Genomic DNA, 21,386 nt, shown 5'->3' with positions numbered 1-21,386 from the left:
TCACATTTCTTTTTATTTGCCTACTCTCTGATCACCACATTTATACACATATAAGTTATATAACTAATATAATAATGAATAACTAATTAATCTTAAAGTATAAATTTTATTTTTTAATGAGAAAACGCATAACTGCTATTATGCTATATACATATATACCTAAACAGTGGACAAAACATCTTTGTTGGACATATAACGATTATATTAATAGGGAGATAAATCTAAAAACAGGACAAAAAATATTGGAACCGAAATTTTTGATTTATGCAAATTTCTAAAAAGTCGACACTTCATATATGTATATATGTATGTACACATAGGTAGGCACTACCACAAAATTAAATTTCTTCTTTAAATTTAAATTTCTTTATCAATGTAGGTCTATTACTGAGACTTATTGATAATGTTAAATCCCTCCATGTTAGTTAGGAATCTAGTGCGAGATGAGAGGAAATCAGCTTTTCCACTTTTCAAAAGCAATTGCACATCCGTAGAAAGTTATATAATATGCTATTAATATATTTTATTCATTAAATAAAGAAATTTTAATCGGCAGACATAACTTGAGCAGCAAGCAGCAATATCTCCAACCCATTAATTTTTATTTGAATTCTTAGTAACACCTTTACATAATTAAGTTTTCGGTTTCTTCAAGAAAACTTCTTTTCGTTATCTCCGTGTTTTTAAAAAGTTAATAAATCGAACTTGAAATTTGTGTACGTGCCCATCACTAGTTACGACATCTTATCTAATAATTACACAGTACAATATATCTAAAAATATACACAGATTATTAGAATTGGAACAGCGTATAGTGTATTACTATATACACTACAGTACCAGCTTGGTTTGATTATAAATGACAGTAGAAAAATATATTTGTACAATTATGACTATATTCTATGCAGGTCTTTTATTTCACTCAAGGAATTTGAAATCATGAGCTATGTAAACAGTTATAATATTTAAATGGGTCTATGGGTATAATATAAATTATTCTAAAAAACTGGTATTTAGAATAATTATATTTTAAACAATATTTACCAATACCTAGACCCATAGTACTTAAAGGATATCTTTCGCTATCATATCTATATCAGTAAAACATGGTTAATATCAGTATCACAGGTCATAGAGTTAAAATGGTTTGTCAGTGTATTGTGGATGCCCACCACAATACAATGACTATTCTATCTGGTTATAAAAATCAATACTTAAAAATAATTTAACAAGATGTAACAAATTAATTAGCAATAATAATAACATTTTATTGACTCCAATTTACATTTTGTAGGTTTGTTATGTATGTATTTAAAAGAAAGGAATTCAAGTTTTTTTATCAGTTGTTGAGTACATTGTATTATTGTTAATATATTATCCCGACGGAGGGCGCCATTGTATTATGGTATAAAATAATTTTATGGTTATATATCCCTTTGTGGCATGGAATAAATAATCACTTCAGTCAGTAGTAACAGGTGAAAAAATAAAGTACATAAAAAATAATGTATGAATTAAAACAATTATAAATATTACCCCAAAAATTAGTTACTTAGTCTGTACTATAATATATAACATACTCTCTTAAAGATTACCCTTTTATTAGAATGTAAATAAACTTATAAAATGATGCATTTCAAAACTTTATTTAAATAAAATATTAAGTAAATATTTTAATTGCTGGTATATTCATACAACAACAAAATAATAACAATGTATAATATTTATAGAAATTTCTAAGTGACAAATAACTGACAACCCCTGTACCATTATTACTTGTTCTATTACTGTAATATATATTTTATTTTTGTTAATATTAACGTTTAAAAATATTTATATCATAGTGTGATCACACTTTTACTAAATTATTGTTATTCGAATACCGACCTTTTCTGTTTCGTCATAAGGTATTATCATGAAGTTATTATTTTTTTATTCTAGTAACTCTTCTGGTCACGTGATATCAGTCTGGTTTTGCAAACGGTGAGTGGAGTGCCTTGTCATCAGTCCTTTGAGTTTTTGGATGATTTTCTTTGGAATTTTTATTCAAAGTGAGTACTTTTATAAAGGAAATCATGTATACAGCATGTATTTGGTTTCTATTGTGTAAATAAGTGATTGTGTTATGTGTTTTCATATGATGAAATTGTACCTTGTTCCGTGAATAAGTGATATGACGCCATTTTCTTCGTGAATGCCAATTACTGTATTCTCCAATATTTTCTTTGTTTCTTTTGTACACAGAGATGTGACTAGGCAAAATTATTAATTTCTTGACATTATTGCATGTTTATGGCTTAATAAATATAGTTACGTCGGAAACCACAGGCCCAAAACTTAGTATACCAATATAACTTCAATACGCATTTTTTACGTGACACCACCTTGAAAGGTGCATAGAATACGTTCATTTTGTTTAGATGAAACTCATAAACAGATTTTGTTTCGAATTGATTAGTATCGAACCCTTCTCATCTATTTGTAGACACTTTGTTCAAAAATTGACTAGACTGGTCCTAGTGCCTACTTCCTGTAGTAAACTACAGCATGGTGTGTTTGTGCGTGTGTGGGTATTTTTTATTACTACATACTTGATTCGATCTCATCAGTAATGATGGTGTAATGCAAAGTTATAGCAAAATTGTTGTTTATTTCTATGGAAAGTTGGTTGTATGTGGCATACTTGAGTATTCTGTGTGATCAGCATGTTTTTTTTTATATTACTCTTACAAAGGTTAACATTATGTAGTTGTTTTTCATGTTGGGATTAGTGTTCATTTTATTTCTGACCTCTTAATTATATCAATGTATATATTTGTATATGGATTTGTGTATTTTATATATGATAATATTTTAAAGACTACTTTTATATTCTCTTGCTATATAAATCTGAATGTTTGTTCAAATGAAAAATGTTCCAAATATCATGCACCAATATGACACATTACTCTGTTTTTTCTATGATACAGTGTACCCCAAATCTCTGTTGACAGTAAATATGGCAACAGGCTTACACTGGTATATAATTATATGACCTATAGTGATGTAGCTATTTAATTTTAATCATAATTATCTACATTTAATTAAGATTTCTATTTATATTAGAGCTGTTGGGTTATATTATTTTATTTACAACAATATTGAAATTATGTTTTTCATTTAAATTCTTATATAACTGTTGTCAGTTATATCTATTCATTTAAACTTGTACATTATTTTAAATGATTTTAATTTGATATAAATATCCCATTGGATCTTGATAATTGAAGTGTCACATTTGCATGTTTATTTGATTTATTTAATAATACCTAGAAATTGAATTACCCTTGAAATGCTTCTATGATAATAGCTAACTTATTTGTCAAATGCATTTGTGTAGTATTACCAAAGTTAAAGTTATTAATTAAAAGATTCTTTGTCCATGTCCTGTCTATGAATACTATCAAAAACTTTCAATAACTGTACATTCCAAAAATTGAAAACAATGATTCAGATAAGTAGAGTAATTCTGGAGATTATTTAAATAGTCATAAATTCAAACTTTTATATTGTTGAAAGATAAATTTTATATTATGTAATATGCATATTACTCTATTTTATGCATTTAGCACTCATCATACAATAATTTTCTTATTAGAATATTACTGTTGCACTACAGTATCATTGCTAATGTATCTTCAATGAATCAAGCAATCAAATCAATTACCACAATAACACTTACCTAGTTAAATTTTATTATCTCTGTTTTATATACACATTTAAGAGATAATTAATAACTAATTATGCCAATGGATAAATCTGGAAAATATTATAAAATCATTTTTATTATGAAACATAAAGGTTTTCCCATTAGCTCATCATAAAACGAATTATGTATTTAATGCTATAGGGAATTTGTAAAAAAATCCCAATCTCAATGACATCACTAGATATGGACTCTCTGTATATAATAAATTTTACTAAATATAGTCAGGGACTATATATTTGATATATAGCAGATTATTGAAATACATCTATTATGTATTCTATAATAAATGTATCTCACTTTTTCTACTGTATTTCATAATTATATTCTGGTAATATGACCATTAAAATTAATTTGTAAAAAAAAACTGTTAAATAACAGCTGTCCTTCCATAAAGCTCGTGGATTATAGTCTATGTATAGTATGCACAGACACTATCAGTACTTGATCTGTCTGTTTCGATTTGGTTCTGAACCATCCTTGTATCACAGACTGGTCCCCGAATAGTAATGCATACTGTAAGATTACTAATTTGTGTGAGGTTAGAAATATCAAAATTTTGTATTCAGACTCAGTTTTAGATTTGAATTTCTATTTGTTTCAGCATTATGAAAAAACTACTAACCCGTTTTTGATGGGGATTTCACTGTTTGAAAATATAAGGTTAGATTTGACGCATTGACCATACTTACCGCTTATATATGGATTACACACGCCATGTCACACATGCCTTGCTTATGTACGCATTAGGTCATAATATGTAGTTCTTTATACATGGAATTTGTCACAAATGCAGTTCGTCACAAATATACGCCGTCACAAATGCAATTCGTTTCTCAAACTAACACTGAGTTGGTTACGTAGGCATTAGATGGTGATAAGCAATATCCATAAATACAACATGCAGATCCTAACTCATGTTCCAAATGAACGCCAAGTTACAGATATGATGCCAAACAGATGTTGACTGGGAAAAATAAAATAAATAGGGTGATGAGGTTTTATTTTAATAAAGAAAGTTATTATCTTTTTTAATATATTATATTATTAATAAAACAGGATGATAATCATCTCTGCTATCAGCATTCCCATTTACAACATGGAAGGAATAAGATTAGATAGTATATTTTAACCACATGCTCTTTAGAAACCTATATTTCTTGTCAATCCTTAAAAACGTGGAATATTTTGGTGTTGGATAGAAAAAGCACATACATTTAGAATTTTATATATACATGTTAGGCCCAATATCATTAGAGACAATGAAAATTAAATTCATCATGTCAAGCTTCCTTTCCATGCTTAGCCTTAACGTAAACAAGTTTAGAATATGATTCTTTGTTAATTTAAGAATTTACTTGTAAACTGTTTAATCTAGATAGTATTTGTTACACGTGTAAACATGAGCTTTGTTGGCACAGGTAGTGTAACCATTCATTGTGATGCCGGTGGATGCTGACCTCAACCGCACAGACGTGGTGTCGCCCGGTTGTGAGCTGAAGGGACTGCGCACTTGGAAAGACATTTGTCTGGTACGGAATTCGCTTTTCCAATATCAGGTAAGTGCTAAGTCACAGAATAATAACTTTGTTTGCGCGCAAAGAGCAAATAAAATAGTGTTTAGGCGTATATAGATATATTATAGATGCGCAGTTATAGTTTATATTTGCGTTATTGTTTTTAGTAGTTAACGCTTTTAAAGAATTGCCTCGTATATATTTAACCACACATTTCTTAAAGTATGTTTGTGTTATATATCAAATTCTTAAATGATGTATTATTAAAAAAATATTTCCTTAATGGTTATGTACGCTAAAAGAACAATAAACAATGATAACGTTAAAATTTTAACGATAATGATTAAGCAAGATAAAGACGACAATGATCTTTGTTAAAATAACTTTGGTCTATGAGGATTTTCGGTGCCAAGTCGAGCGCTCCTCTGAAACGCACATGAAAACACGTGATCTCTTGTTAATGCGCCGGTCTTGCGCCAGTGCGTTGTCAGTTCGTATTCCACGTGGTTTTATTTCATTGACCTTACGTGAATCTTGTTTATACGTCTTTGTCTAAACCTCTTGCTCTTTGTTCTTAAGTCGTATGTTAGTCATGGTTTGTTTACACAAATTTTCGTTATTACTGATTCCATTTGTGAGGCTGTGTATCATTTCGTAGGGGTGGTATTGTAGCGGTGTGTAGACTAGTTTGTAGGGCGAGGAATTATGAAGAGACGGCGTGCGGCGCGACAGTGGCACGGCGGCAGCGGGCGTACTGGAGGTCAGCGGCCCCGGCCCAGGACTAATTCGGGGGAGATCGACGACTCGCGTCGTTGCCCGTGGCTTTGTCTGCGTCCATCGCCACCGACACCGTCGCCGCTGTGTTGCCGTCGCACTATATTCACGCTCGTTCACGTACACATGGCTTTGTTTGTATACTACATTGTCATGACCTTTATGTGACACAATCTACAGTTATTGTTATTGAAAACAAACATATTAGGCGCTTAGTGGAAATTTTAAAACACGACTTTTTTCCGCAGCTTTTCTCGAGATTCATAGAAATTCTAACAGTGGTTGTTTATTCTAAGTTGAATGACCTTTTATATTCGAATAGTGACCTTAGTTTTCACTTTCATCTTGGAGAGTGCATTGTACTTTTGATTTCGAAAAATTTATCTGTTATTCAAATATCTGTGACGAATTATTCAACGACATGAATTAAAAATGTATCGTATTCAGAACTCGAGATCTTTTAATATCACGTGTGAAAAATCTATTACATATTCGATAATTATCGAAGATTCGAGTGTTTCTAGTATCAGCGTGCTGTGGAAGAAAGGCGTCGAAACGAAAGTTGTGTATCAACACGAACATGCTACACTTGGTATTGTCATTACTTTTGTTCTTTAGTATCGGTTTGAACAATATTCAATATGTATATATATATATAACAAATTAAGATAATAATAACTTATACATTACATTAGGTACTTAACTATGCTGTTTATCGTTCCGAAGTTAATAAAGAATAGACTGTGGTCCATATTCTTAATTTGTTTTTTACCGTTGATGGCAAACAAGTATATGTATATTATTTTAATTTTCTGTTATATTTTAATTTGACTTGGCTTGAGGAATATAATCAGACATATCTTCTGTTTTGTCGTGATGAAGTTAGCAAGCTGGTCATTCGTGTGAGAGTGAACGAATGTATTTGTTCTGAAGTCATGCAGTTTCACTTTCATTGTACGTTTTAATACCTCTTAATTTCTTTCTTGCTCTAAATATATTAAAAAATAATGTAACTTAGCAATAGTAGTGTAAATTTTGGGAACCGCATCCCTTGATTGATTCCATTGACGTCCTTTGAACACCATTGAATGTCGCGATGTCCACCAATTTTCTTCTATCCTTTTTTTTAAGCTTTAGAAGTTCTAGATAAGCGTACAACAGCTACTACATATCTACTAGTACAAATCTGTTCTGAAACGGAATAATTTCTTTTAGTTACGCAGATGATAAACAGCTATCGGATCTTGTGAAGGCAAAAAAAAAAATATCCGATACAATTTTGCATGAATGGCATGTTACATTAGAACGTACAAGGAATTTGTAATTATTTAATTTCTTTAGGCGTGCACTTAGAATGACTAGTAGTTTTCGTCACTATTATATCTGGATACTGTTATTGATTTCAGTTATTCGAATGTGAGAGAACATTCCAAAATAGACTGATGTGTAGCCATATTAATCATAATCAGATCAGTGATCGACCCCGAGAACGTTTACCTTCTATTGAACCTTGATAATTAGGCATTCCATACTTTTCTTTTCGTTATATAGACCAAAATCCTTAAGACTTAGTATTTGAATATTCAACAATTATCATTCCCTTATATTGATTTCTGTGACTATTAAATTAGTGATTATGAGCGTATTGCAAGGTATTCTTAACTTTCGTCCCCAGCAGTAATCCCTCTAGATCATTGACACCCAGCTTTCTTACAATTTACTTAGCTGATATTAAGTTATCCGCACCATAATAGAAAATTGGAAAACCCCGGTCCTTATCCAATGATTTCTAAATACTAAGCTTATATTTCTAGTCTCATTTAATTTAGATTTAAACATAGTGACGTTCATTAATGGTTGTCTTACAGTCCCCTGTTATTTACTATCTTATGGATACCTATAATATGCGAGATTTTGGAGAAATAACCTTTTCCTAAATGATGACAAGACACTAAATTAGAATAAAGTTGGCGCTGTATCTGTGTGATTTTTAATTACGAAGTGCATTTTAATGCATAATTATCTAGTTTCTTTAACTTTAGATTTGAAATCACGTGGTTCAAATACAAGTGTTTGTGAGCAGTTTGTGCTAATCAATGTACGTATTGATATTACTGTGGTATTCTCTGTTGTGTATGTGGAGATGAGTGGCCTAGTCGCGCATGTGTTTATCAGTTTGCGAGCATCAAGCATTGGCTTGTTTGTATTGGTTAGTGCGTGTGCGTGTGGAACGAAGTGCCACGCTGACGCGAATAGTTGCGGGCGGCGAGACCGGTGCCTGGCTGGCCTGCCTTCTCCGTTCGAGTCGGGCGGGCACTCCGGCATTACGGTACGGTTGTGGTGTACAGAGTACAGACAGTTCTCGATAGCACGCCGAACGGTTCGGAGCTCGCCACAGCGAGGCCGATATTCGATACAATATAGTAATAGTGATTGTCATTGTGCGACTAATGCACCTTATCTGTTCTGATATAAGTGCAAATTAGTGTATTTTACCTCTTTTCGGATTACATGTGGTTTACATTTGGATCATTTAACTGCGGAGCGCTATTAAGCGTTGTTTCTGAGTGGCCATGGGCTCGCATTTCCGTTCGAAGGTAATATTTTTCTGTAGTTAAGTGTGTGCCGTTTTTATGTCTACGTTACTCGTCCGAGAGGAGCCTGCGAAGCAGCTAGACGAGGCTGTTTGAAGGCCGCCGCATCGACCTTGATGCCAGAAGGTCAATGTCCTCACGTGCTTGAAACTTTCATACCTTTGGGTGTTCCAAATTGCATACAATTTATACCTAAAGGTTAAAAAAAACTCGCAAAGAATATTTAATTTCTAATTCGAATCTAATTGGCAACTGAAAACCAAGCCTAATGATGCCATAGCTAGCTGGCGTCATTCCTAACATTGAGTGCTATTGATAATATAGTCGAACACAATATTAATTCATAACTGGTTTGTATTTTGCTGATTTGTTGTTTATCAGCTTATCACGTTATTGAGGTCCACGTTAATACTGTCTGCAATCAGACACTTAGAGGTTATTTGTACTTATTATTATACAGGGTAACAAACGAGTGCTTGCGTGGTGATAATTTACTTAGTATTGATATATTAAAAAATCTATATATGTAATATAAAAAATATATATTCTTTTAGTTTTAATATTGTAAGGTTATTGGTGATTTCATAAACATGTTGCATGCAAGTATTCTTCTAGCGTGTAACGTAAATAACAAATGTACCTACTTAAATTTGCAATAAAAAATCGAATTTGCTAATAGTAAATTACATAGCATCTGACTATAGTTATTAAATAAATTTTGTGACACTAATGTTTGTGTTAAGTTTGATAAAAAATAAGTCAATTTAATTGAGTAACACTCTTTTACAGAAAACTTAAAATGTATTTTTGAAAAGATTTAGTTTATATAAATAATACTGCAACATATGACTAAATATGAGTTAAATAAAATATATATTTTTATTGCTAATATCAGAATGTTAATTCTATTACTTCGTTGTTCATGTTAAACATACGTAATTCCATTATCATTGTCTTTAAAGTGGTACAACTGCGCATTGTTATTGTAAAACAAAACAGTTATTTATCGAAACTAGGTAGGAATTCTATAAATACAGAAACTTGTTTTTGTTTGGCGTCGGCTCCGAATCAACTTTGGTAGAATAAATATTTCGCATCGTTTTGGGTTCAAAATTCTACCTGTTACGTTTTTTTCACATATTCTCGTAGGAGTTGGGTGCAAACCTACTCAATTAAATGTGCAACATACCCACTAGTAGTCAGCAAAGTGTCTAGCAAGCATTGTGTTACAAACAATGCTACTTCATACATTGTGTAAATCTTTCACGAACGAAAGAGAGAGCAATATGTTTAAGCGGTGGACCCATACAGCTGCGCTGCGTGTGCGCAATCAGCTGACGCCGCGGCGGCCATCTTGCCATGCGTGTTCGATTGTCGTCGCGTCATTGTTCCACGCTTGTGTGACGCAAGCTCTTCCTTCAAATGCTAATGTCATTGTCCTTCCCGTCCTGCTTATGCGCTTTGTCAATGTGTCCATCCAGTGAGTAAACTTGACGATACTCTGATGTACTGTTGTCGCACCGGTTTGCTTCCTTAATGCAAAACCACGCGGAAGTTTCGCACGAGACCCTGGCTAGTCTATTTTTGTTTTGTGTGTATGACGTTTCCGGTAGATAACACAAACGCATGTTGTGGTTTTACTGGCACTGGGAATTTTATTTGTTAAATAAACGTTCTTGCGAAGATAGTATTTACATCTCTGAACTGGATGGGCTTTATTATTGTATGTCACATCTTCCGTAGGTCGGCAATATAATAAACATTCTATGTATAGGTTTACTGTATTTTCGGATTTAAGTAAACTAGGAATAAAAAACACAGAATGTTCATCTGATTAAATTTATGAAATAATACGCTATTTGAATGTCAGACCTACATTTTTTATAATGGAAAACACTAGTTTTCCTTTGTTTATTAAGTTTTATTTTTAGATCTTAAAATAAACTTATTATGAGCTTTTTAAATACCAAGAAGAATTTATCTGTATATATTATAAAATATGTCGCCTGCTGCCTCTGTCATCAGATTTTCATGCGTTTTTATTATGAGTAATTTTAACAGAGTATTTTTAGAGAAATATTTGGTATATAATTCTGTAGGTAGGTCTGTTCTAAGTTGGGGCGGGAAAATTAATAATGACTAAATTAATAATTGTATTATAGTTACATTCACAGAGTAAAATATAAATATGAACCCTATTCTCTAATTATCATATTATTGTAAGATCTTGTCATGCCTTTTCATTTTTATTAAAATTTCTATAATATATGCTTTATATTTTCTGTACGAAGGATACGAACCAAAAGCAGAAATTAACTTGTTATTACTAGTTTTAATAATGTTGCAACATATTTTATTATACTCAGAATACATCAGTCAATCTATCAATTAAGCACTTAATATTCTTTATGAACTGAGAGCACTTTAAAGCTGATTGATTAATTCTTATACACATGATGATATTTCAATATTTTCAATACTCGGAAATGTCATCTTTTATGCTATAGGCAGTTACTAGGCTGGTAATATTGAAGACCTCCAATAGTGTCCGAAGATTTAGAAAATTAATGTATATCATACAATAAACGGCATTAATGGAATATTGCGTTAGAATCGTGTGTATGTTGAAATTGGTCATCTATTATGTGTATGTGTAGCGTGCTGTATAACAAGATATTTACACCACGGCCGGTTAGGTTACTATTGACGTCGCAGCATATAAACGCGCCACGTTTTTTGGAAGAATTTTCTCTGCACTGCACGATTTTTGTCTCGTACCGTTACTGTTACCGTTGATCGAGTGGTCAGACTTGTATTTTGTCCCGACCTGAAGAAAATTCGAGCACTGCACCTATCTATAGAACTGAATGGTGAAATAGTTTCAATTATTTACCGATCACAAAAAAGGTGGAGGTTTTCAATTCTGTTGTATTTTGTTGAATGATTGTTATCTCAGTACTTGGGTATAATAATTTATAAACTGATTTAGGTTTTTTTTATTTAAAAAGTTATCCCAAAGATTAGTTCCATAGGATTGTGATTTTAAAATATACCTCATTCAATAGTATCTATGTTCTAGTCCCGATGAATTGCTTACGTTCCGATGATGATGATGAAATCGTAATAAAACAATGTAACTAGCTGTGTTTGTTAGCTATTGACGGTTTTAGTTTGTGGTATCAAAGAAATTATACTATGAAAGTCGCACCGACCTAAATACTATCTGTTTGATGCTAACCTAAATATACTCGTAATTTTATGTTTTGGCGTCGAAAATACTTTTGGTTTTATTTACGACTTAAACGTGCTTGTAAGAATCGACGAATTTATATGCTTTTAAGTTGTTTGTTCACATATCATGGCTAGAGGTTACATATTAATTATATAGTGGTCGTTATATCGTTTTAGGTACCAGTACCAGTCTCAAAATAAGGAAATAAGCATCGTAGAGTATTTTGAGTACTTATGTACTCAAAATACAATTATTTAATATGTTTATTACTCTATTAAAAATACAGTATTATTTGATAACTAAACTAATTTATACTTAACTAAACTATATGTATTGAAAATATTCTTACTTTATTTGTATTGAAAAAAACAACAATGTTTTCTTCTAATCATATTAATTTTCAAAAAGGGATATATCCACGTATGTTTGAGACAAAACTATTGCAATAATCCAACAGTCAACAATTACTGACTAGTTTGGTTAATATTTAACCATAGCGTGACACAAAATGTTTGATTTTATCTTGATCGTCTACATTATGTTCATCTTAAAGACATGTCAAAAGTATCAATGTCGTAATTTAGCAGTATCCAAGTTGCAAAATTTTTCAAAATCATTTTTTTATTTACACATTATTGATTGAAAACATCAAAATTTCATTTAAAACAGTTTCTTAACATCAGCTTATCGTAATACTAATTAATTAATAATAATAATGTCGACTATATTCTACTTAAAGAAAGTTTAACTTGGCATTAATTTTTATTTATTTGTTTAGAGTGTTGGTTTCTATTATAACAAGACGTTAGTTCGTGGGAGGCAGCGTCAACATGCGTCAATTTAGCAGCAGCAAGGTGTAAAGAGTTTAAAACACATGTGCTATATTCCGCAGAAGGTGCACAGATGTGTTCCTTCATATGTGTATACCGTTCCCGTGTAAACGTATTTCTGACCGGGCGTCGCATCTCGCTGCGTTTTCGTTTCTATACTGAATCTGTACAGATTTTTTACCGAGAACATCTAAATAAAAGCTTGAGTGACACGTTTCTATACAGATTTTTTTTACCAACCATGAGCTGTACCGATTCATAATCGGCCCAACCGCCAGGAAGGCGCCTCAATCTAGCAAATTACTTCAATTTTTGGGATAGGCATGGCTTAGTTTTTATCTTTCTGATACTATTGATAAAACGTTTCAGAACGGTGACAATATATTTAAACTTCAAACCGGGCGTTTACAGGTATATATAGACAATATAATCTTTATGTGTATAGATTTTTTCATGGATAACCAAAGACATGACTAACGGTACTTTTGTGATGACTATTGTCTAAATTTATCCATTATGGTTAGCTTATTCGAACCAAAATAACATCGGAGTAGTGTTTAATAAGTTATAACTGATAGACGGGTGTCTAAGAAAATGTATTAGACCCTTCATCTAGCGCTGTCAACATTGAGATACCTTTTAAATTAGTCGGGTAATACAAAGAAATTGTATAATTTCAGTAGTATCTTTAGACAGCGTTCGAATGAATTCCTCTCACTGTACGGATCAGTTTTCGGGGATTGAATCTTTGAAGATTGTATGTCCTGCGTTATCGGGACATCTGGCGGCCTAGCATCGGCGTCGGTGCAACGCGAAGCAGGTCGCGCTCGAATTGCGTAGCGAACACTCGGCAAGTGGGTCAGCGGGGCACGGCGTATACAGCGCTAGACACACACATACAGCCACTATCTTAGACGATGTCGTTTAGATCGTCCTATAACATTCGACTTTCATAAATGAATATAATAATTGAGTAGCGTTCATTATTATATCTCAGTTCAATAATTATATTTATTAATTGTAATATATTACTCTGACTAATGTAGGTTGCGACAAATGAAATGAAACTAGTAATTATATAAATAAGGTAGAGATATTAACATATAAATGACTGTTTGTAGCAAAAGCTGGTTGGAGGTAAATCATTATTACTAGAATAATGATTCATGTTAATTCTAATGATTACAATATAATTCTGAATATAACAGATTTTATAACTTCCCTTAATTTTCGACCGTAAAACAACAAATTAAACGAGAACTTCGTGAGAACATCCTCACCTCGGACATAATAGATTTTAGATTTAATCAATTCAACTCTATTCTCAACCAATAACGTTAATTTGGCAATAGAGTTTCTGTATCGCTACTATCGTAATGCTATAATTGAACATCACGTTTCCGACTGGCCGAGTGCTGTTGATATTCGCCTTGGCATACTTATTTCGTAGTAATATTGTGTGCCTTTAAATTTTGCCAGTGCTGTTGCAAAAATTATGCCCGTTTATTGACCAAATCAGTTGAAATCTCTGTGGAATTAAAATTATTTAATTTCAGCAATATATTAATAGTAATTAACCATGTAGTTTTCTATTCATGTGTTAGTACACAATACACTTTCTACAATATTAGTATATTGTAGAAATGAACTGTCTTGTATATTTATTTGTAATGGCTAAACTCAAAATACTAGAATGATTTTTAATATTATTAGGCACTGTCTGCTTGCGGTACAAGCGGACAGTGCCGCGGGAAATAGCTAGTCACTCATAAATTCATAAAACAAATATTTTTCTTTGTACCTGAACGTTATATTCACATATCCTCATACAGACGAATAATCATGGAATGGAGTGACTATCTAGTCTCAATAGCATGACTCATTGGTTATTTGGATCGAATCCTGAGTCACTAATTGTAACGCTGCTTTCATGCAGTGTTCACAGAATTAAGTGAAACAACAACCTTATATACGTACTTATACTTAATATATTAAATTACAAATGTCAGAGCGACTGGCTCTTTGTGGTACGATATCATCTATAGTTTTGTTTTTCAATAGTGTGGAATGGCTTCTGTATGCGTTAACGGTATACGCTAGCAGAGTACTTAGGAGGACGATTTTTCACAATGGATGACCATCCATTGTGACAAATTAACCAAGATTTTAACCATCATGGTTTTCTGAAAGGGCAGCGCGTTTAGGTCCACCTGATTCACTAATAATGTCTTCCCCATCGCCGAAATATTGTTCAAACTACAACAAAATTTATAAGAAATATGAAATATGTTGCGTTCACTTCAAATATTAGCATGATTGAAATACCAATGATTTGGATATGGTTGCGATTTTTACCTTACCAAATAAAAAATTAAATGTATGTATGGAGAAGATAATTACAGTAATATGACACTTTTCGCTCTTAGAGATCTTTTAAATAAGTCTATAGTTACAATATTAAACTATTTCCGAAGTTCGCCTTGTTTTGCACGAGTGTGTAACTTTGATATCGTTTAGTTGCTATCATTGGACTTAGGCCACAATGATTTGCCGATTCAAAGTGCCTGTAAAAAATGTATAATAATATTGTAAATACACACTATAAAATTTCAGTTTTAATATTAATATAAACAATGTTTGGGAAAACGAGCTCATTTAATAACATTGTGTTCAAGAAATATACTTATAAAATGCAATGAAACCTATTCATTAATACGTACGTAATACAAAATTTCATTATTTTGAAATGATTTTAGTAACGGAATTTTATATGAATTTTTTAATGGTAATAAAATATAATGATTGTATCAAATTCAATGTGAAAGGATGTGTAATATAACGAAGGCCCATTACTAAATAGTTAATATACATTAACGAGTCGTTTGTAAATGCCCCATAGCCTCCGTAAACATTCCGTGGAGCGTAGTAAGCAGATTCTTTTGAATTACACGTGTCTAACAAGGGCATGTTCGTCACGTACTGTGCCCGTGTAACTGGACTTTGTGCTGCTGGGACTGTAACTTGAACATGACCAGCGCTAGTTCAGTGCAGCGGAGTAGTTAATGAAGCGGTGGCGTGCGCAGGCGCCGACGCCTTGCATTCGCACCCCTGCGTGTTGCCCGGTCGATGACTCTCCCAAGTCCATACATGCCCAATGCTAATGACCTCGCCGAGGCGCGTTCTCCACTCCGTAGATTTATTATTGCAATAATTAGTAATTAGTGCACGTACTTAGATGCAACCATTGGGAAACTAAAAGTGAATCATGTTTTTTTGCGTCAATTATTATTGTTTGGAAGTATTCGAGTTTGTTTTCGTAAAAAGAAAAGTACTGTATCAAGATAACATAATTTTGATACTTTTATCGTCGTAAAATATTGTTTATCGTCTTCGTTTCGTCATCGGATTTTAAATTTTCGCTCACATGTATAACGGATATTGTGAATTGATAATAATGTATCATCCAATATGCTTACGCCGTTTCATATTCAACATAAAGGAAATCAGAGCTGATAATGTATATAGACTATAAAGTTACATAGCTGCGAGGTTGCGCTAACGGGTGGCGGCGTAATCAGTGCGATTATATACTGGTTGGCATTGATTATAATCGCAAATCATAGGGGTACAAGAAATGGAGCTCTGGTATTGACCCGTGATATCTGCTTATCAAATAATATTATGCATGATGTACCCATCCTGAGAACTAGGCCATCAACTACTATTTTTTTTGGCTGATTTGTTTAATCTTCGAATCAGGTTTTTTGCCAAAAGTAATGATGACCTAGTTAATCCTTTAACGACAGTGAATTTAAAGTTATTAATACTTTCCTCGTTGTCTAATTCTTAGTTGCTATTTATTGTAAGGGATTGTTAATGATGTTCTATTACTCATATAGTTGATTACATTATGCAACCGAATTGAATTAAAATTAGTACTGTAATGCTTTAAGGGGTCTACCCTATTTAGAATTTTGAAAAAATCGAATTTTTTTTTTGTATTTTTCGAAAGTATACATATTTAAAAGTATCATACTGAAAATTTATAAAGATCCGAGCAGTCTAACTGTACTTTTGGACGATGTTTACGTAGCTACCTGAGCGCGCTAATATGCGGACCGCTCGGAGCGGTACGGCCTTTAGATAACGTTCCATTAGAATTTCTCCCTATATTAGTCGTATTTGAAAAATTCAACCGTCAGTATCTGTGCTCGTGATTACCGAAATGGACAAGAAAAGTGTTAATCAAACTGCTAAGTGGAGACGTCCAGGTTCGAAGCCGAAAAAGCGGAAATTTCATGGAGTGCTTCCACATGACCACGAGGCAAATACAAGTTATGCTAGTGCATCTGCGTCGAAGTTACAACAATCGGAAGATACCAGTTTCGACGTACACGTGGATCAAACGTCGGGATACAGTATTATACAGTTTTTCCTGGTTTTCTCTACGTTGCAAGAGTATTTAAAGTGTAAAACTTGTGATAAAGATATTTCTTTTACAAAGTATGGACAGCGAGAAGTTTTAAAACCGATCTACGACGATTTCACAAAACAAGAACTGCTTGAAAGATGCCTCGGTGGCAACACGCAGAATAATAACGAATCTTTCAACAACTGTGTCTGGTCAATGGCTCCCAAACACATCTTTTGCGGAAAAAAATTGTTGAAATAGCTTGTCAAACAGCTGCTTGTATTTTTAACGAAGGATTTCATCCAGTATTAAAAATCTTGGAAGTAATGGGCGTCAAAATCGGCCCGATCGCCGCACAGTTTGCTGCTGACTGTGACAGAACGCGCATACGAGTTGCAAACCGCCGCAGCACCGATGTCTCTAAGGAAGCCAGAACGAAACGAAGGCAGGCTATTTTGGATGAAAATGTGCACTATGAAGAAGATGAAGGCATAATGTATGGTGCAGACATCGCTGATTAGACGTAAGTAAGATTTTTTCACGATTTTTCGTTACAGAAAACTTTAAACGCGTTTTTCTCGGAATGATGTTTTTGGACGGCTTGTTGATAAAATCTCCGAAACTATTCAACCGAACCTTACCAAAATTTAACCACATGTTCTTGATGACTATAGCTATAGCGTATATCATACGATTTTTGAAATTTTGAGTTTAACTATTTATTTTTGGTAAAGAACGACGAAAAAAACGTGATTTTTCGTACTTTTTCGAAAAATAGCTGCCATTTTGTCATTTTTTTTTAAAAAAAAAAATCGTATGATATGCGCTATAGCCATTTACTTACTGAATCTAAAACTATTATTTTTTTTTTTCAGATCATCCATTCCAGATATTTCATCAACAGCGCACACTCATCTTTTTTTTTGGACCAGTCTTCTCCCTCATTTTTATGTATAAAAACTGATTAAAATAAATATAAAAAAAATTTTCTTGTATAATCAAATAGTGTATTTTTTAGGCCTAACACTTTTTATGTCCATATTTATGACGTATACCGGTCAAAAAAATTCGTGAAAATAGCCTTATCTTTGCCCGTCTAAAGAGGGTAGACCCCTTAATTGTATATAGTCTTGCACAGACTATTTTATTATTGTTAGGTGAATTCTTTAAACGCATTTTCCGGTTGGCATTAGATTGCAACCGCTATGTAGGAGCCGACCTTGGCGCGGGGCAACACGGGTACTCTGTTTCGCGGGCGCGTTCCACTTTTGCCCGTATAGCTCTCTCTTGTTACGCAAACCTGTCGTTATGCATATTATGTTTTGCCTCTACGAAATCGTATTCTGCTTCCAGATGCCACTTTCTATCGTACTTACCGTTTCCTGCAGGTGGCGTACGCCATTCATCGTCATTCACTCTGTGTATGCATTTCCATTATTGTATAAATATGCAACGTATTTAAGAAATGTGTGTTTATTGCGAAATAAAGTAAAGTTGTAATACTTACAGGCAATTCTTTGTTCCTTTGGTTATATAAATATACTGCGTAAATATATGTTTATGGTAAAATTAAGTCCAAATGATAAGGCAGTGAATATCAGTTCCTTAATTTGTACCATACGTCTAGACGGATTGAAAACCCCTTAAAAAGAAACTACCTCTTTAAATGACAATATAATGGATTTTATTAAATGTTTTATTTTGTTTTGTTTGCAGGGACCTCTGCGATCCTGACATAGAAGGAATAATTTCAGCTCATTGGCAAGGAAAGCCACTTACCGTCGACACAGCGAGCCAGAGATAGGCATCTTCTAAATTGAAAACGTTTCTTAGTGCACATTGTACTGTGATTATTGTGAGACATTGTGTTACGACAAACAAGTGCAATACATACTGTTAGTGCAATCGTACCGTTGACTACAAGTGAAGTGATTAGACTTGTTGTTACACTCGAGTGAAACTTTTTTAGGAACAATGGAGCGTGAATCGAATCCAATGGAGGCTTTGTGCCGCTCGGGCTGCGGGTTCTATGGCAACCCATCCACGGATGGGCTCTGCTCAGTCTGTTTTAAGGTAAGCCTGTGTTTTATTTTATTGAAATTTATTTTTATATTAACTATGGTTACTACAGAATCTTATATAACTTATTTTGTGAAAATTTGATACTTGGCAAAAATTATTTAATTTTGGTATACAATACTAAAAATACCGACTCACAACCGCTTAATATGTGCTAAGTTATTTTATAATGAAGTCTAGAACATAAATAAATATAGGAGTGTCCATGCATAGGACATAAATAACCGTCAAGCTACCAAGAACTAATTAATTAAAAGAACTAACAAATTCACTTTCTCATTTATAGTAGTAGTAAGAATTAGATTTTCGTATGAGTTTAATACAATTAAAGTATGCGCAAACTAAGCCAGTGACATCTTTATCATCGCAAGCGTACATCACCATACATAACGTGACCAGACGTCCCGTTTTAAACGGGACTGTCCCTGTTTATAACAACAAGTCCCGGTGTCCCCGAAATTAACTCTGGGACGCAAAATTGTCCCGTTTTTGGAAACTCGGTGAAAATATGTTTAGTCGAGCGGGCCGGTTGTGATGTAGATTATTGTTGATAATTAAGGTGAATATATAAAAACGTCATTTTTATATTGTCTTGTAGACAAGCAATTAAAGTTTTTAAATTAATGTAAATTATTTTTTCCTTTAAATTTTTAAATTTACTCAAAAGTGTTATATATCACTTTAAAAGTATTTAGATAATGATTAAGACGTCGTGGTTAATTTAATAGACTTTGAAAAATGTCATTTTTCTATTTAATCGACGATATATCTCTTCTAGGGTATCTGTAAGAGACTGCATAGCGTTAAGACTGCCTATTGTAATTACCTTTCTATTTACTGTATTTTCTTATTGTTTATTTTGTGCACACAATAAAGAGTTAATTATTATTATTCTTTTATATATGTTACATCTCCCTTTTTGCGGGGGTAATACTTTTTTTTTAAAGAATTACCTTTAATAAATTGTTTCCTTTATTGACTGTCTATTAATTCATATAAATAAATGTCCCGTTTTGAGTCAAAGAATAAATGGTCACGTTAACCATACAGTAGTCAATAATCATCTAGTATTTATATTAAGTGTCATATTTAATAAATACGTTTGTATATTATTTAAGATTCTTTTTATATTTAAATTATTAATTTGGGTTATACCCAAAGTCATAAGGTTAAGGTTTTTTTCTTAATGTGCCACTTTTAAACATCAAAGTAGGTAAAGTATATATTATATATATCATGATTTGTATTCGCCTGTCGGCAGTTACTGTCGCAGTTGTTCGTTTATAAAAATTTTTTGTCACAAATCAATTAAATATTTACTAGTCGAGTCGCTTCCTCTTGTGAATTGCTATTTCTAGGGATCGGTACTAATACTCACGACAGGCGTGGCAACACGATTGTAACGAATACCGACAATAGGAGGTAGTCATGGTTAGGTACGGCAGATTTGCTACAATAATAACTACATCATGTCCATCATGTTTAATAGGAAAAGACCTAGAAATAATTGTGCAAATTTATAGCCTGGAAATTACCATATATTCTGTTACCGGTGCATTTGTAATATTTTGTTGCCATTATTGGAAATTTGTGACTTAACGCTGAAGCTGAAACGAAGGAAAATCTTTTGCATCCCGTATCCACTTCTACTGAGGCCTAGTTAAGCACACCGCTTTATTTCGGTGATGGTCGCGGCTACAATTCCTCGCACGGTGCAAATATTTGTTTTCATGAGTGGGATTGTTTGATCGGTCTGGGTGTTTTCTATGTATATTATAAATACATAATTTACAAAAAAAGTTGTCTAGTGTCCATAACACAAGCTCGGCTACTGTGTAACTAGATGGCGCTGTGTTCATTGTCTAGGGTTATTTACTATTGTTTTTATTTATATATAAATGGTGAACTACAGGAGACGAACGTGGAACGTTGATATATTTATAATAAATATGTGTACTTATTATACACAAACAGTGCGATGATCCGACATTGATTGTGATAAGAAGTGATAATGATGATAAATCTATATAAAATCTCTTAAATTACATCATTTTTCTTATATACACAATCTTCTCTATAGAACTAGAATTTTTAATTTCAATAACAACCAAAAAGAACACCAGTATCATTTATACCAAACATCATTATCTTTAAGTCTTGAAAGTACAGTCATTACGGAAGTGAATATCTGGGAAGTAAAACCC

The 21,386-nt window shown here is 32.8% G+C and overlaps 1 protein-coding gene across 4 annotated transcripts in view; it reads left to right on the top strand.

Moving 5' to 3' along the window:
* Positions 1 to 1,951: 1,951 nt before the first annotated feature.
* Positions 1,952 to 21,386, top strand: part of LOC131847861 (AN1-type zinc finger protein 6) — a 32,943-nt gene continuing 13,508 nt past the window's right edge. Inside the window, exons 1-4 of one of the 4 annotated variants that reach the window (XM_059197548.1) lie at positions 1,958 to 2,051; positions 4,350 to 4,408; positions 5,167 to 5,277; positions 18,820 to 19,176. In XM_059197548.1, coding sequence (XP_059053531.1) covers positions 19,078 to 19,176 — 99 coding nt within the window. In that variant the 5' untranslated portion in view covers positions 1,958 to 2,051; positions 4,350 to 4,408; positions 5,167 to 5,277; positions 18,820 to 19,077. Of the gene's footprint in view, positions 2,052 to 4,349; positions 4,409 to 5,166; positions 5,305 to 8,335; positions 8,634 to 18,819; positions 19,177 to 21,386 lie in introns of those variants that run through there. The other 3 variants (XM_059197546.1, XM_059197547.1, XM_059197549.1) reach the window with 3 other exon arrangements.

Source organism: Achroia grisella, unplaced genomic scaffold (assembly GCF_030625045.1).
Source record: "Achroia grisella isolate CSIRO2021 unplaced genomic scaffold, CSIRO_AGI_Agris_v1 utg544, whole genome shotgun sequence".
Taxonomy (NCBI): Eukaryota; Metazoa; Arthropoda; class Insecta; order Lepidoptera; family Pyralidae; genus Achroia; species Achroia grisella.
Note: the sequence above shows the minus strand (reverse complement) of the source record. Positions and strands in the feature narration are given on the sequence as shown.